At 53.2% G+C, this 14883-nt stretch overlaps 1 protein-coding gene across 1 annotated transcript in view; it reads right to left on the bottom strand.

Annotated features, from left to right (window-relative positions):
* The window catches only part of LOC140419717 (uncharacterized), a 53366-nt gene extending 48518 nt beyond the window's left edge, over window positions 1-4848 (bottom strand). The window contains exons 1-2 of the mRNA XM_072503656.1: window positions 4748-4848; window positions 4306-4631 (exon numbers count right to left, since the gene is read on the bottom strand). Coding sequence (XP_072359757.1) covers window positions 4306-4631; window positions 4748-4793 — 372 coding nt within the window. The 5' untranslated portion in view covers window positions 4794-4848. The remainder of the gene's footprint in view (window positions 1-4305; window positions 4632-4747) is intronic.
* Window positions 4849-14883: the final 10035 nt, after the last annotated feature.

Here is a 14883-nt window from a genome sequence, read left to right as displayed (position 1 = left end):
GTGACTCCAGTCAGGTCTGTGGGTGACTCCAGTCAGGTCTGTGGGTGACTCCAGTCTGGTCTGTCAGTGACTCCAATCTGGTCTGTAGGTGACTCCAGTCTGGTCTGGGGGTGACTCTAGTCTGGTCTGTGGGTGACTCTAGTCTGGTCTGTAGGTGACTCCAGTCTGGTCTCTCGACGTCTCCTGTCTGGTCTCTAGGTGACTCCAGTCTGGATTGTGGGTGACTGCAGTCTTGTCTGTCAGCGACTCCAGTCTGGTCTGTGGGTGATTCCAGTCTGGTCTGTCAGTGACTCCAGTCTGGTCTATCAGTGACTCCAGTCTGGTCTGTCAGTGTCTCCAGTCTGGTCTGTGGGTGACTCCAGCCTGGTCTGTGGGTGACTCCAGTCTGGATTGTGGGTGACTCCAGTCTCGTCTGTCAGTGACTCCAGTCTGGTCTGTGGATGACTCCAGTCTGGTTTGTGGGTGACTCCAGTCTCGTCTATGGGTGACTCCAGTCTGGTCTGGGGGTGACTCCAGTCTGGTCTGTGGGTGACTCCAGTCTGGTCTGTGAGTGACTCCAGTCTGGTCTGTCAGTGACTCCATTCTGGTCTGTGGGTGACTCCAGTCTGGTCTGTGGGTGACTCCAGTCTGGTCTGTGGGTGACTCCAGTCTGGTCTGTGAGTGACTCCAGTCTGGTCTGTCAGTGACTCCATTCTGGTCTGTGGGTGACTCCAGTCTGGTCTGTGGGTGACTCCAGTCTGGTCTGTGGGTGACTCCAGTCTGGTCTGTCAGTGACTCCAGTCTGTTCTGTGGGCGACTCCAGTCTGGTCTGTCAGTGACTCCAGTCTGGTCTGTGGGTGACTCCAGTCGGGTCTGTGGGTGACTCCAGTCTGGTCTGTCAGTGACTCCAGTCGGGTCTGTGGGTGACTCCATTCTGGTCTGTCAGTGACTCCAGTCTGGTCTGTCAGTGACTCCAGTCTGGTCTCTCGGTGACTCCAGTCTGGTCTGTGGGTGACTCCAGTCTGGTCTGTGGGTGACTCCAGTATAGTCTGTCAGTGACTCCAGTCTGGTCTGTGGGTGACTCCAGTCTGGTCTGTGGGTGACTCCAGTCTGGTCTGTGGGTGACTCCAGTCTGGTCTGTGGCTGACTCCAGTCTGGTCTGTAGGTGACTCCAGTCTGGTCTGTGGGTGACTCCAGTCTGGTCTGTGGGTGACTCCAGTCTGGTCTGTGGGTGACTCCAGTCTGGTCTGTCAGTGACTCCAGTCAGGTCTGTGGGTGACTCCAGTCAGGTCTGTGGGTGACTCCAGTCTGGTCTGTCAGTGACTCCAGTCTGGTCTGTAGGTGACTCCAGTCTGGTCTGGGGGTGACTCCAGTCTGGTCTGTGGGTGACTCCAGTCTGGTCTTTCGGCGTCTCCTGTCTGGCCTCGAGGTGACTCCAGTCTGGTCTGTGGGTGATTCCAGTCTGGTCTGTGGGTGATTCCAGTCTTGTCTGTGGGTGACTCCAGTCTAGTCTGTCAGTGACTCCAGTCTAGTCTGTCAGTGACTCCAGTCTGGTCTGTGGGTGACTCCAGTCTGGTCTGTCGGTGACTCCAGTCTGTTCTGTGGGTGACTCCAGTCTGGTCTGGGGGTTACTCCAGTCTGGTCTGTCGGTGACTCCAGTCTGTTCTGTGGGTGACTCCAGTCTGGTCTGGGGGTTACTCCAGTCTGGTCTGTCAGTGACTCCAGTCAGGTCTGTGGGTGACTCCAGTCAGGTCTGTGGGTGACTCCAGTCTGGTCTGTCAGTGACTCCAATCTGGTCTGTAGGTGACTCCAGTCTGGTCTGGGGTGACTCTAGTCTGGTCTGTGGGTGACTCTAGTCTGGTCTGTAGGTGACTCCAGTCTGGTCTCTCGACGTCTCCTGTCTGGTCTCTAGGTGACTCCAGTCTGGATTGTGGGTGACTGCAGTCTTGTCTGTCAGCGACTTCAGTCTGGTCTGTGGGTGACTCCAGTCTGGTCTGTCAGTGACTCCAGTCTGGTCTCTCGGTGACTCCAGTCTGGTCTGTGGGTGACTCCAGTCTGGTCTGTCGGTGACTCCAGTCTGGTCTGTGGGTGACTCCTGTCTCGTCTGTCAGTGACTCCAGTCTGGTCTGTCAGTGACTCCAGTCTGGTCTGTCGGTGACTCCAGTCTGGTCTGTCGGTGACTCCAGTCTGGTCTGTGGGTGACTCAAGTCTGGTCTGTGGGTGACTCCAGTCTGGTCTGTGGGTGACTCCAGTCTGGTCTGTGGGTGACTCCAGTCTGGTCTGTGGCTGACTCCAGTCTGGTCTGTAGGTGACTCCAGTCTGGTCTGTGGGTGACTCCAGTCTGGTCTGTCAGTGACTCCAGTCAGGTCTGTGGGTGACTCCAGTCAGGTCTGTGGGTGACTCCAGTCTGGTCTGTCAGTGACTCCAGTCTGGTCTGTCAGTGACTCCAGTCTGGTCTGTGGGTGACTCCAGTCTGGTCTGTGGCTGACTCCAGTCTGGTCTGTCAGTGACTCCAGTCTGGTCTGTGGGTGACTCCAGTCTGGTCTGTGGCTGACTCCAGTCTGGTCTGTAGGTGACTCCAGTCAGGTCTGTGGGTGACTCCAGTCAGGTCTGTGGGTGACTCCAGTCAGGTCTGTGGGTGACTCCAGTCTGGTCTTTCGGCGTCTCCTGTCTGGCCTCTAGGTGACTCCAGTCTGGTCTGTGGGTGATTCCAGTCTGGTCTGTGGGTGATTCCAGTCTTGTCTGTGGGTGACTCCAGTCTAGTCTGTCAGTGACTCCATTCTAGTCTGTCAGTGACTCCAGTCTGGTCTGTGGGTGACTCCAGTCTGGTCTGTCGGTGACTCCAGTCTGTTCTGTGGGTGACTCCAGTCTGGTCTGGGGGTTACTCCAGTCTGGTCTGTCAGTGACTCCAGTCAGGTCTGTGGGTGACTCCAGTCAGGTCTGTGGGTGACTCCAGTCTGGTCTGTCAGTGACTCCAATCTGGTCTGTAGGTGACTCCAGTCTGGTCTGGGGGTGACTCTAGTCTGGTCTGTGGGTGACTCTAGTCTGGTCTGTAGGTGACTCCAGTCTGGTCTCTCGACGTCTCCTGTCTGGTCTCTAGGTGACTCCAGTCTGGATTGTGGGTGACTGCAGTCTTGTCTGTCAGCGACTCCAGTCTGGTCTGTGGGTGATTCCAGTCTGGTCTGTCAGTGACTCCAGTCTGGTCTATCAGTGACTCCAGTCTGGTCTGTCAGTGTCTCCAGTCTGGTCTGTGGGTGACTCCAGCCTGGTCTGTGGGTGACTCCAGTCTGGTCTGTGGGTGACTCCAGTCTGGTCTGTGGGTGACTCCAGTCTTGTCTGTCGGTGACTCCAGTCTGGTCTGGGGGTGACTCCAGTCTGGTCTGTGGGTGACTCCAGTCTGGTCTGTGGGTGACTCCAGTCTGGTCTGTGGGTGACTCCAGTCTGGTCTCTCGGTGACTCCAGTCTGGTCTGTGGGTGACTCCAGTCTGGTCTGTGGGTGACTCCAGTCTTGTCTGTCGGTGACTCCAGTCTGGTCTGTGGGTGACTCCAGTCTGGTCTGTGGGTGACTCCAGTCTGGATTGTGGGTGACTCCAGTCTGGTCTGGGGGTGACTCCAATCCGTTGACTCTTACCTGCCCTCTGAAGGGGTCAGTCAGTCTCTCAGTTACCATCACCTTTTCAGGGTTACGAGGATTCGAGAACAAATGTCCGTCTGGACAGTGATGTCTTCAATCTGCAGCTGTTCCTCTCTGTTATTCCCCATTTCAAATAATATCTTCACAGAAAGTTCTTCACACACCCAGTTTATTTAATCAGGATCTGATTTATATCCACGGGGCATGAGGTAAAGGTGGTGATATCGCCCAAAGGCTCCAGTTTCAATCACTTTCCTGTGGCAGGTTTTTGAATGGAGGGATCCCCCATCTCTCTCACTGTGCCACCCAGTATAGACACTGTGATACACTGCCGTACATTAACCTCCTCCCCTTTCACTGTCACTGAGTCCAGTCACTTCACATTGAAACCACACTGACGCTTCTACAAGGGAGCAATCCTCTTCTCTCATTCACACTCCCCATGGTTTGGGCTGTGGTGTTTGGCTGAACATCGATATCTTTCAGACCAGGCTCCTGCCAGACCGCAGGGTTCCCATCACATCACCAGCTCAGGAATCGCCAGCCAATAACCACATTCCCATTCCCAGGGGCGGCAGATCCCAGCTCAGTCAGGATGGGAATGAAGCTGTGCTGATAACTGAGGGTGAGCGATCATTCCTCCCCTTTCACTCATTCCACTGGCTGCAGATTGTCTCACTGAGTTTTTATACCAGTCCAGCCCTGCTTCCTCTCACTGTGTCGCTGGCACAGTAATAGATGGCCGTGTCGTCCACTCTCAGATTGGAGATTTGGATGTAAGCCGTGTTGCTGACCACAGATGGGGTAAATCGATCTTCAACTCCAGGTGCGAACTCTCCAGGATTGTCATCATGGTACAGTAACCATTCCAGCCCTTTCCCAGGGACCTGTTTCACCCAGCTCATGTAGTAGCTGCTGAAGGTGAACCCACTGACTGCACAGGACAGTGTGACAGACTCCCCCGGCTTTTTCACAACTGACTCGGGCTGTTGTTTCAGCACGACAGCGGACCAGACACCTGTTATAAAAGAGAAAAAGAGAATTCACTTCAATAACCCGTTGGATAAACAGAGGGTGAAAGAGTCTCTGAATAACCAGCCTCTCTGTGTGGGGGTGAAGCCCCGGAACTCTCACCTGTCACACACAGCAGAAGCACACAGAGATAAGGAGCGATGCCCATCGTCCTGGGGATTCAGACACAGACTCAGACACTCCAGAGATCGGCTGCTTCACAGCGGTTTGGTTTGGAGCTGGAGTGGGTGCTGTTTAAATAGGGAAGTGGAGTGAGTGGGGGTCCCACAGTCTAAACAGCAGCTCCACCCACTGAAAGCAGCACAGCTTCCTGTCCCCGCCCCCAGCACACGTTTCAATCTGCGACAGGTTATTTACTGATACAACAGGAGGCAGATCAGCAAAAATAATAATCAGATATCTCCCTGGGAGAGAGGGGACTGAGAGACACCAGTCAGTGTACAGATATCTCCCTGAGAGAGGGGACTGAGAGACACCAGTCAGTGTACAGATATCTCCCTGAGAGAGAGGGGACTGAGAGACACCAGTCAGTGTACAGATATCTCCCTGAGAGAGAGGGGACTGAGAGACACCAGTCAGTGTACAGATATCTCCCAGAGAGAGAGGGGACTGAGAGACACCAGTCAGTGTACAGATATCTCCCTGAGAGAGAGGGGACTGAGAGACACCAGTCAGTGTACAGATATCTCCCTGAGAGAGAGGGGACTGAGAGACACCAGTCAGTGTACAGATATCTCCCTGAGAGAGAGGGGACTGAGAGACACCAGTCAGTGTACAGATATCTCCCTGAGAGAGAGGGGACTGAGAGACACCAGTCAGTGTACAGATATCTCCCTGAGAGAGAGGGGACTGAGAGACACCAGTCAGTGTACAGATACCTCCCTGAGAGAGGGGACTGAGAGACACCAGTCAGTGTACAGATATCTCCCTGAGAGAGAGGGGACTGAGAGACACCAGTCAGTGTACAGATATCTCCCTGGGAGAGAGGGGACTGAGAGACACCAGTCAGTGTACAGATATCTCCCTGAGAGAGAGGGGCCAGAGAGACACCAGTCAGTGTACAGATATCTCCCTGAGAGAGGGGCCTGAGAGACACCAGTCAGTGTACAGATATCTCCCCGAGAGAGAGGGGACGGAGAGACACCAGTCAATGTACAGATATCTCCCTGAGAGAGAGAGGCCTGAGAGACACCAGTCAGTGTAAAGATATCTCCCTGAGAGAGAGGGGGGGGGGGGGGGGGGTGGAGAGACACCAGTCAGTGTACAGATATCTCCCTGAGAGAGAGGGGCCTGAGAGACACCAGTCAGTGTAAAGATATCTCCCTGAGAGAGGGGGGGGGGGGTGGAGTGACACCAGTCAGTGTACAGATATCTCCCTGGGAGAGAGGGGACTGAGAGACACCAGTCAGTGTACAGATATCTCCCTGGGAGAGAGGGGACTGAGAGACACCAGTCAGTGTACAGATATCTCCCTGAGAGAGGGGACTGAGAGACACCAGTCAGTGTACAGGTATCTCCCTGAGAGAGAGGGGACTGAGAGACACCAGTCAGTGTACAGATATCTCCCTGAGAGAGAGGGGACTGAGAGACACCAGTCAGTGTACAGATATCTCCCTGAGAGAGAGGGGACTGAGAGACACCAGTTAGTGTACAGATATCTCCCTGAGAGAGGGGGGACTGAGAGACACCAGTCAGTGTACAGATATCACCCTGGGAGAGAGGGGACTGAGAGACACCAGTTAGTGTACAGATATCTCCCTGAGAGAGAGGGGACTGAGAGACACCAGTCAGTGTACAGATATCACCCTGAGAGAGAGGGGACTGAGAGACACCAGTCAGTGTACAGATATCTCCCTGAGAGAGGGGGGACTGAGAGACACCAGTCAGTGTACAGATATCTCCCTGGGAGAGAGGGGACTGAGAGACACCAGTCAGTGTACAGATATCTCCCTGAGAGAGGGGACTGAGAGACACCAGTCAGTGTACAGATATCTCCCTGAGAGAGGGGGGACTGAGAGACACCAGTCAGTGTACAGATATCTCCCTGAGAGAGAGGGGACTGAGAGACACCAGTCAGTGTACAGATATCTCCCTGGGAGAGAGGGGACTGAGAGACACCAGTCAGTGTACAGATATCTCCCTGGGAGAGAGGGGACTGAGAGACACCAGTCAGTGTACAGATATCTCCCTGAGAGAGGGGACTGAGAGACACCAGTCAGTGTACAGGTATCTCCCTGAGAGAGAGGGGACTGAGAGACACCAGTCAGTGTACAGATATCTCCCTGAGAGAGAGGGGACTGAGAGACACCAGTCAGTGTACAGATATCTCCCTGAGAGAGAGGGGACTGAGAGACACCAGTTAGTGTACAGATATCTCCCTGAGAGAGAGGGGACTGAGAGACACCAGTCAGTGTACAGATATCACCCTGGGAGAGAGGGGACTGAGAGACACCAGTTAGTGTACAGATATCTCCCTGAGAGAGAGGGGACTGAGAGACACCAGTCAGTGTACAGATATCACCCTGAGAGAGAGGGGACTGAGAGACACCAGTCAGTGTACAGATATCTCCCTGAGAGAGGGGGGTGGGGAGAGACACCAGTCAGTGTACAGATATCTCCCTGAGAGAGAGGGGACTGAGAGACACCAGTCAGTGTACAGATATCTCCCTGAGAGAGAGGGGGCCAGAGAGACACCAGTCAGTGTACAGATATCTCCCTGAGAGAGAGGGGACTGAGAGACACCAGTCAGTGTACAGTTATCTCCCTGAGAGAGGGGGGACTGAGAGACACCAGTCAGTGTCCAGATATCTCCCTGAGAGAGAGGGACTGAGAGACACCTGTCAGTGTACAGATATCTCCCTGGGAGAGAGAGGGCCAGAGAGACACCAGTCAGTGTACAGATATCTCCCTGAGAGAGAGAGGGGACTGAGAGACACCAGTCAGTGTACAGATATCTCCCTGAGAGAGAGGGGACTGAGAGACACCAGTCAGTGTACAGATATCTCCCTGAGAGAGAGAGGACTGAGAGACACCAGTCAGTGTACAGATATCTCCCTGATAGAGAGAGGGGACTGAGAGACACCAGTCAGTGTACAGATATCTCCCTGAGAGAGAGGGGACTGAGAGACACCAGTCAGTGTACAGATATCTCCCTGAGAGGGAGAGAGGGGACTGAGAAACACCAGTCAGTGTACAGATATCTCCCTGAGAGAGAGTGGGGGATGAGAGACACCAGTCAGTGTACAGATATCTCCCTGAGAGAGAGGGGGGACTGAGAGACTCCAGTCAGTGTACAGATATCTCCCTGAGAGAGAGAGGACTGAGAGACACCAGTCAGCGTACAGTTATCTCCCTGAGAGAGAAGGGACTGAGAGACACCAGTCAGTGTACAGATATCTCCCTGAGAGAGAGGGGACTGAGAGACACCAGTCAGTGTACAGATATCTCCCTGAGAGAGAGGGGACTGAGAGACACCAGTCAGTGTACAGATATCTCCCTGAGAGGGAGAGAGGGGACTGAGAAACACCAGTCAGTGTACAGATATCTCCCTGAGAGAGAGAGGGGGATGAGAGACACCAGTCAGTGTACAGATATCTCCCTGAGAGAGCGAGGGGACTGAGAGACTCCAGTCAGTGTACAGATATCTCCCTGAGAGAGAGAGGACTGAGAGATACCAGTCAGTGTACAGATATCTCCCTGATAGAGAGGGGACTGAGAGACACCAGTCAGTGTAGAGATATCACCCTGAGAGAGAGGGGACTGAGAGACACCAGTCAGTGCACAGATATCTCCCTGAGAGAGAGGGGACTGAGAGACACCAGTCAGTGTACAGATATCTCCCTGAGAGAGAGGGGACTGAGAGACACCAGTCAGTGCACAGATATCTCTCTGAGAGAGAGGGGACTGAGAGACACCAGTTAGTGTATAGATTTCTCCCTGAGAGAGAGGGGACTGAGAGACGCCAGTCAGTGTACAGATATCTCCCTGAGAGAGAGGACTGAGAGACACCAGTCAGTGTACAGATATCTCCCTGAGAGAGAGGGGACTGAGAGACGCCAGTCAGTGTACAGATATCTCCCTGAGAGAGGGGACTGAGAGACGCCAGTCAGTGTACAGATATCTCCCTGGGAGAGAGGGGACTGAGAGACGCCAGTCAGTGAACAGATATCTCCCTGAGAGAGAGGGGACTGAGAGACGCCAGTCAGTGTACAGATATCTCCCTGAGAGAGGGGACTGAGAGACACCAGTCAGTGTACAGATATCTCCCTGAGAGAGAGGACTGAGAGACACCAATCAGTGTACAGATATCTCCCTGAGAGAGAGGGGACTGAGAGACACCAATCAGTGTACAGATATCTCCCTGAGAGAGAGGGGACTGAGAGACACCAGTCAGTGTACAGATATCTCCCTGAGAGAGAGGGGACTGGGAGACACCAGTCAGTGTACAGATATCTCCCTGAGAGAGAAGGGACTGAGAGACACCAGTCAGTGTACAGATATCTCCCTGAGAGAGAGGGGACTGAGAGACACCAGTCAGTGTACAGATATCTCCCTGAGAGAGTGGGGACTGAGAGACTCCAGTCAGTGTACAGATATCTCCCTGAGAGAGAGAGGACTGAGAGACACCAGTCAGTGTACAGATATCTCCCTGATAGAGAGGGGACTGAGAGACACCAGTCAGTGTACAGATATCTCCCTGAGAGGGAGAGAGGGGACTGAGAAACACCAGTCAGTGTACAGATATCTCACTGAGAGAGAGAGGGGGATGAGAGACACCAGTCAGTGTACAGATATCTCCCTGAGAGAGCGAGGGGACTGAGAGACTCCAGTCAGTGTACAGATATCTCCCTGAGAGAGAGAGGACTGAGAGATACCAGTCAGTGTACAGATATCTCCCTGATAGAGAGGGGACTGAGAGACACCAGTCAGTGTAGAGATATCACCCTGAGAGAGAGGGGACTGAGAGACACCAGTCAGTGTACAGATATCTCCCTGAGAGAGAGGGGACTGAGAGATACCAGTCAGTGTACAGATATCTCCCTGATAGAGAGGGGACTGAGAGACACCAGTCAGTGTAGAGATATCACCCTGAGAGAGAGGGGACTGAGAGACACCAGTCAGTGTACAGATATCTCCCTGAGAGAGAGGGGACTGAGAGACACCAGTCAGTGCACAGATATCTCTCTGAGAGAGAGGGGACTGAGAGACACCAGTTAGTGTATAGATATCTCCCTGAGAGAGAGGGGACTGAGAGACGCCAGTCAGTGTACAGATATCTCCCTGAGAGAGAGGACTGAGAGACACCAGTCAGTGTACAGATATCTCCCTGAGAGAGAGGGGACTGAGAGACACCAATCAGTGTACAGATATCTCCCTGAGAGAGAGGGGACAGAGAGACACCAGTCAGTGTACAGATATCTCCCTGAGAGAGAGGGGACTGAGAGATACCAGTTAGTGGACAGATATCTCCCTGAGAGAGAGGGGAGTGAGAGACACCAGTCAGTGTACAGATATCTCCCTGAGAGAGAGGGGACTGAGAGACACCAGTCAGTGTACAGATATCTCCCTGAGAGCGAGGGGACTGAGAGACACCAGTCAGTGTACAGATATCTCCCTGAAAGAGAGGGACTGAGAGACACCAGTCAGTGTACAGATATCTCCCTGAGAGAGGGGGGACTGAGAGACATCAGTCAGTGTACAGATGTCTCCCTGAGAGAGAGAGGGGGATGAGAGACACCAGTCAGTGTACAGAAATCTCCCTGAGAGAGCGAGGGGACTGAGAGACTCCAGTCAGTGTACAGATATCTCCCTGAGAGAGAGAGGACTGAGAGATACCAGTCAGTGTACAGATATCTCCCTGATAGAGAGGGGACTGAGAGACACCAGTCAGTGTAGAGATATCACCCTGAGAGAGAGGGGACTGAGAGACACCAGTCAGTGTACAGATATCTCCCTGAGAGAGAGGGGACTGAGAGACACCAGTCAGTGTACAGATATCTCCCTGAGAGAGAGGGGACTGAGAGACACCAGTCAGTGCACAGATATCTCTCTGAGAGAGAGGGGACTGAGAGACACCAATTAGTGTATAGATATCTCCCTGAGAGAGGAGGGACTGAGAGACGCCAGTCAGTGTACAGATATCTCGCTGAGAGAGAGGACTGAGAGACACCAGTCAGTGTACAGATATCTCCCTGAGAGAGAGGGGACTGAGAGACACCAATCAGTGTACAGCTATCTCCCTGAGAGAGAGGGGACTGAGAGATACCAGTTAGTGGACAGATATCTCCCTGAGAGAGAGGGGAGTGAGAGACACCAGTCAGTGTACAGATATCTCCCTGAGAGAGAGGGGACTGAGAGACACCAGTCAGTGTACAGATATCTCCCTGAGAGCGAGGGGACTGAGAGACACCAGTCAGTGTACAGATATCTCCCTGAAAGAGAGGGGACTGAGAGACACCAGTCAGTGTACAGATATCTCCCTGAGAGAGGGGGGACTGAGAGACATCAGTCAGTGTACAGATATCTCCCTGAGAGAGAGGGGACTGAGAGACACCAGTCAGTGTACAGATATCTCCCTGAGAGAGGGGACTGAGAGACACCAGTCAGTGTACAGATATCTCCCTGAGAGAGGGGACTGAGAGACACCAGTCAGTGTACAGATATCTCCCTGAGAGAGAGGGGACTGAGAGACACCAGTCAGTGTACAGATATCTCCCTGAGAGAGAGGGGACTGGGAGACACCAGTCAGTGTACAGATATCTCCCTGAGAGAGAGGGGACTGAGAGACACCAGTTAGTGTACAGATATCTCCCTGGGAGATGGAGGACTGAGAGACACCAGTCAGTGTACAGATATCTCACTGAGAGAGAGGGGACTGAGAGACACCAGGCAGTGTACAGATATCTCCCTGAGAGCGAGGGGACTGAGAGACACCAGTCAGTGGACAGATATCTCCCTGAGAGAGAGGGGACTGAGAGACACCAGTCAGTGTACAGATATCTCCCTGAGAGAGGGGGGACTGAGAGGCATCAGTCAGTGTACAGATATCTCCCTGAGAGAGAGGGGACTGGGAGACACCAGTCAGTGTACAGATATCTCCCTGAGAGAGAGGGGACTGAGAGACACCAGTTAGTGTACAGATATCTCCCTGGGAGATGGAGGACTGAGAGACACCAGTCAGTGTACAGATATCTCACTGAGAGAGAGGGGACTGAGAGACACCAGGCAGTGTACAGATATCTCCCTGAGAGCGAGGGGACTGAGAGACACCAGTCAGTGGACAGATATCTCCCTGAGAGAGAGGGGACTGAGAGACATCAGTCAGTGTACAGATATCTCCCTGAGAGAGGGGGGACTGAGAGGCATCAGTCAGTGTACAGATATCTCCCTGAGAGAGAGGGGACTGAGAGACACCAGCCAGTGCACAGATATCTCCCTGAGAGAGGGGACTGAGAGACACCCGTCAGTGTACAGGTATCTCCCTGAGAGAGGGGACTGAGAGACACCAGTCAGTGTACAGATATCTCCCTGAAAGAGAGGGGACTGAGAGACACCAGTCAGTGTACAGATATCTCCCTGAGAGAGAGGGCTGAGAGACACCAGTCAGTGTACAGATATCTCCCTGAGAGAGAGAGGGGACTGAGAGACACCAGTCAGTGTACAGATATCTCCCTGAGAGAGAGAGATGACTGAGAGACACCAGCCAGTGTACAGATATCTCCCTGAGAGAGAGGGGACTGAGAGACACCAGTCAGTGTACAGATATCCCCCTGAGAGAGGGGACTGAGAGACACCAGTCAGTGTACAGATATCTCCCTGAGAGAGAGGGGACTGAGAGACACCAGTCAGTGTACAGATATCTCCCTGAAAGAGGGGACTGAGAGACACCAGTCAGTGTACAGATATCTCCCTGAGAGAGAGGGGACTGAGAGACACCAGTCAGTGTACAGATATCTCCCTGAGAGAGGGGACTGAGAGACACCAGTCAGTGTACAGATATCTCCCTGAGAGAGAGGGAACTGAGAGACACCAGTCAGTGTACAGATATCTCCCTGAGAGAGGGGACTGAGAGACACCAGTCAGTGTACAGATATCTCCCTGAGAGAGAGGGGACTGTGAGACACCAGTCAGTGTACAGATATCTCCCTGAGAGAGAGGGGACTGAGAGACACCAGTCAGTGTACAGATATCTCCCTGAGAGAGAGGGGACTGAGAGACACCAGTCAGTGTAGAGATATCACCCTGAGAGAGAGGGGACTGAGAGACACCAGTCAGTGTACAGATATCTCCCTGAGAGAGAGGGGACTGAGAGACACCAGTCAGTGTACAGATATCTCCCTGAGAGAGAGGGGACTGAGAGACACCAGTCAGTGCACAGATATCTCTCTGAGAGAGAGGGGACTGAGAGACACCAATTAGTGTATAGATATCTCCCTGAGAGAGGAGGGACTGAGAGACGCCAGTCAGTGTACAGATATCTCGCTGAGAGAGAGGACTGAGAGACACCAGTCAGTGTACAGATATCTCCCTGAGAGAGAGGGGACTGAGAGACACCAATCAGTGTACAGCTATCTCCCTGAGAGAGAGGGGACTGAGAGATACCAGTTAGTGGACAGATATCTCCCTGAGAGAGAGGGGAGTGAGAGACACCAGTCAGTGTACAGATATCTCCCTGAGAGAGAGGGGACTGAGAGACACCAGTCAGTGTACAGATATCTCCCTGAGAGCGAGGGGACTGAGAGACACCAGTCAGTGTACAGATATCTCCCTGAAAGAGAGGGGACTGAGAGACACCAGTCAGTGTACAGATATCTCCCTGAGAGAGGGGGGACTGAGAGACATCAGTCAGTGTACAGATATCTCCCTGAGAGAGAGGGGACTGAGAGACACCAGTCAGTGTACAGATATCTCCCTGAGAGAGGGGACTGAGAGACACCAGTCAGTGTACAGATATCTCCCTGAGAGAGGGGACTGAGAGACACCAGTCAGTGTACAGATATCTCCCTGAGAGAGAGGGGACTGAGAGACACCAGTCAGTGTACAGATATCTCCCTGAGAGAGAGGGGACTGGGAGACACCAGTCAGTGTACAGATATCTCCCTGAGAGAGAGGGGACTGAGAGACACCAGTTAGTGTACAGATATCTCCCTGGGAGATGGAGGACTGAGAGACACCAGTCAGTGTACAGATATCTCACTGAGAGAGAGGGGACTGAGAGACACCAGGCAGTGTACAGATATCTCCCTGAGAGCGAGGGGACTGAGAGACACCAGTCAGTGGACAGATATCTCCCTGAGAGAGAGGGGACTGAGAGACACCAGTCAGTGTGCAGATATCTCCCTGAGAGAGGGGGGACTGAGAGGCATCAGTCAGTGTACAGATATCTCCCTGAGAGAGAGGGGACTGGGAGACCCCAGTCAGTGTACAGATATCTCCCTGAGAGAGAGGGGACTGAGAGACACCAGTTAGTGTACAGATATCTCCCTGGGAGATGGAGGACTGAGAGACACCAGTCAGTGTACAGATATCTCACTGAGAGAGAGGGGACTGAGAGACACCAGGCAGTGTACAGATATCTCCCTGAGAGCGAGGGGACTGAGAGACACCAGTCAGTGGACAGATATCTCCCTGAGAGAGAGGGGACTGAGAGACACCAGTCAGTGTACAGATATCTCCCTGAGAGAGGGGGGACTGAGAGGCATCAGTCAGTGTACAGATATCTCCCTGAGAGAGAGGGGACTGAGAGACACCAGCCAGTGCACAGATATCTCCCTGAGAGAGGGGACTGAGAGACACCCGTCAGTGTACAGATATCTCCCTGAGAGAGGGGACTGAGAGACACCAGTCAGTGTACAGATATCTCCCTGAAAGAGAGGGGACTGAGAGACACCAGTCAGTGCACAGATATCTCCCTGAGAGAGAGGGCTGAGAGACACCAGTCAGTGTACAGATATCTCCCTGAGAGAGAGAGGGGACTGAGAGACACCAGTCAGTGTACAGATATCTCCCTGAGAGAGAGAGATGACTGAGAGACACCAGCCAGTGTACAGATATCTCCCTGAGAGAGAGGGGACTGAGAGACACCAGTCAGTGTACAGATATCTCCCTGAGAGAGGGGACTGAGAGACACCAGTCAGTGTACAGATATCTCCCTGAGAGAGAGGGGACTGAGAGACACCAGTCAGTGTACAGATATCTCCCTGAAAGAGGGGACTGAGAGACACCAGTCAGTGTACAGA

Source organism: Scyliorhinus torazame, chromosome 5, assembly GCF_047496885.1.
Source record: "Scyliorhinus torazame isolate Kashiwa2021f chromosome 5, sScyTor2.1, whole genome shotgun sequence".
In the NCBI taxonomy this organism is placed as follows: domain Eukaryota; kingdom Metazoa; phylum Chordata; class Chondrichthyes; order Carcharhiniformes; family Scyliorhinidae; genus Scyliorhinus; species Scyliorhinus torazame.
This window is presented reverse-complemented; position numbering and strand designations above follow the sequence as displayed.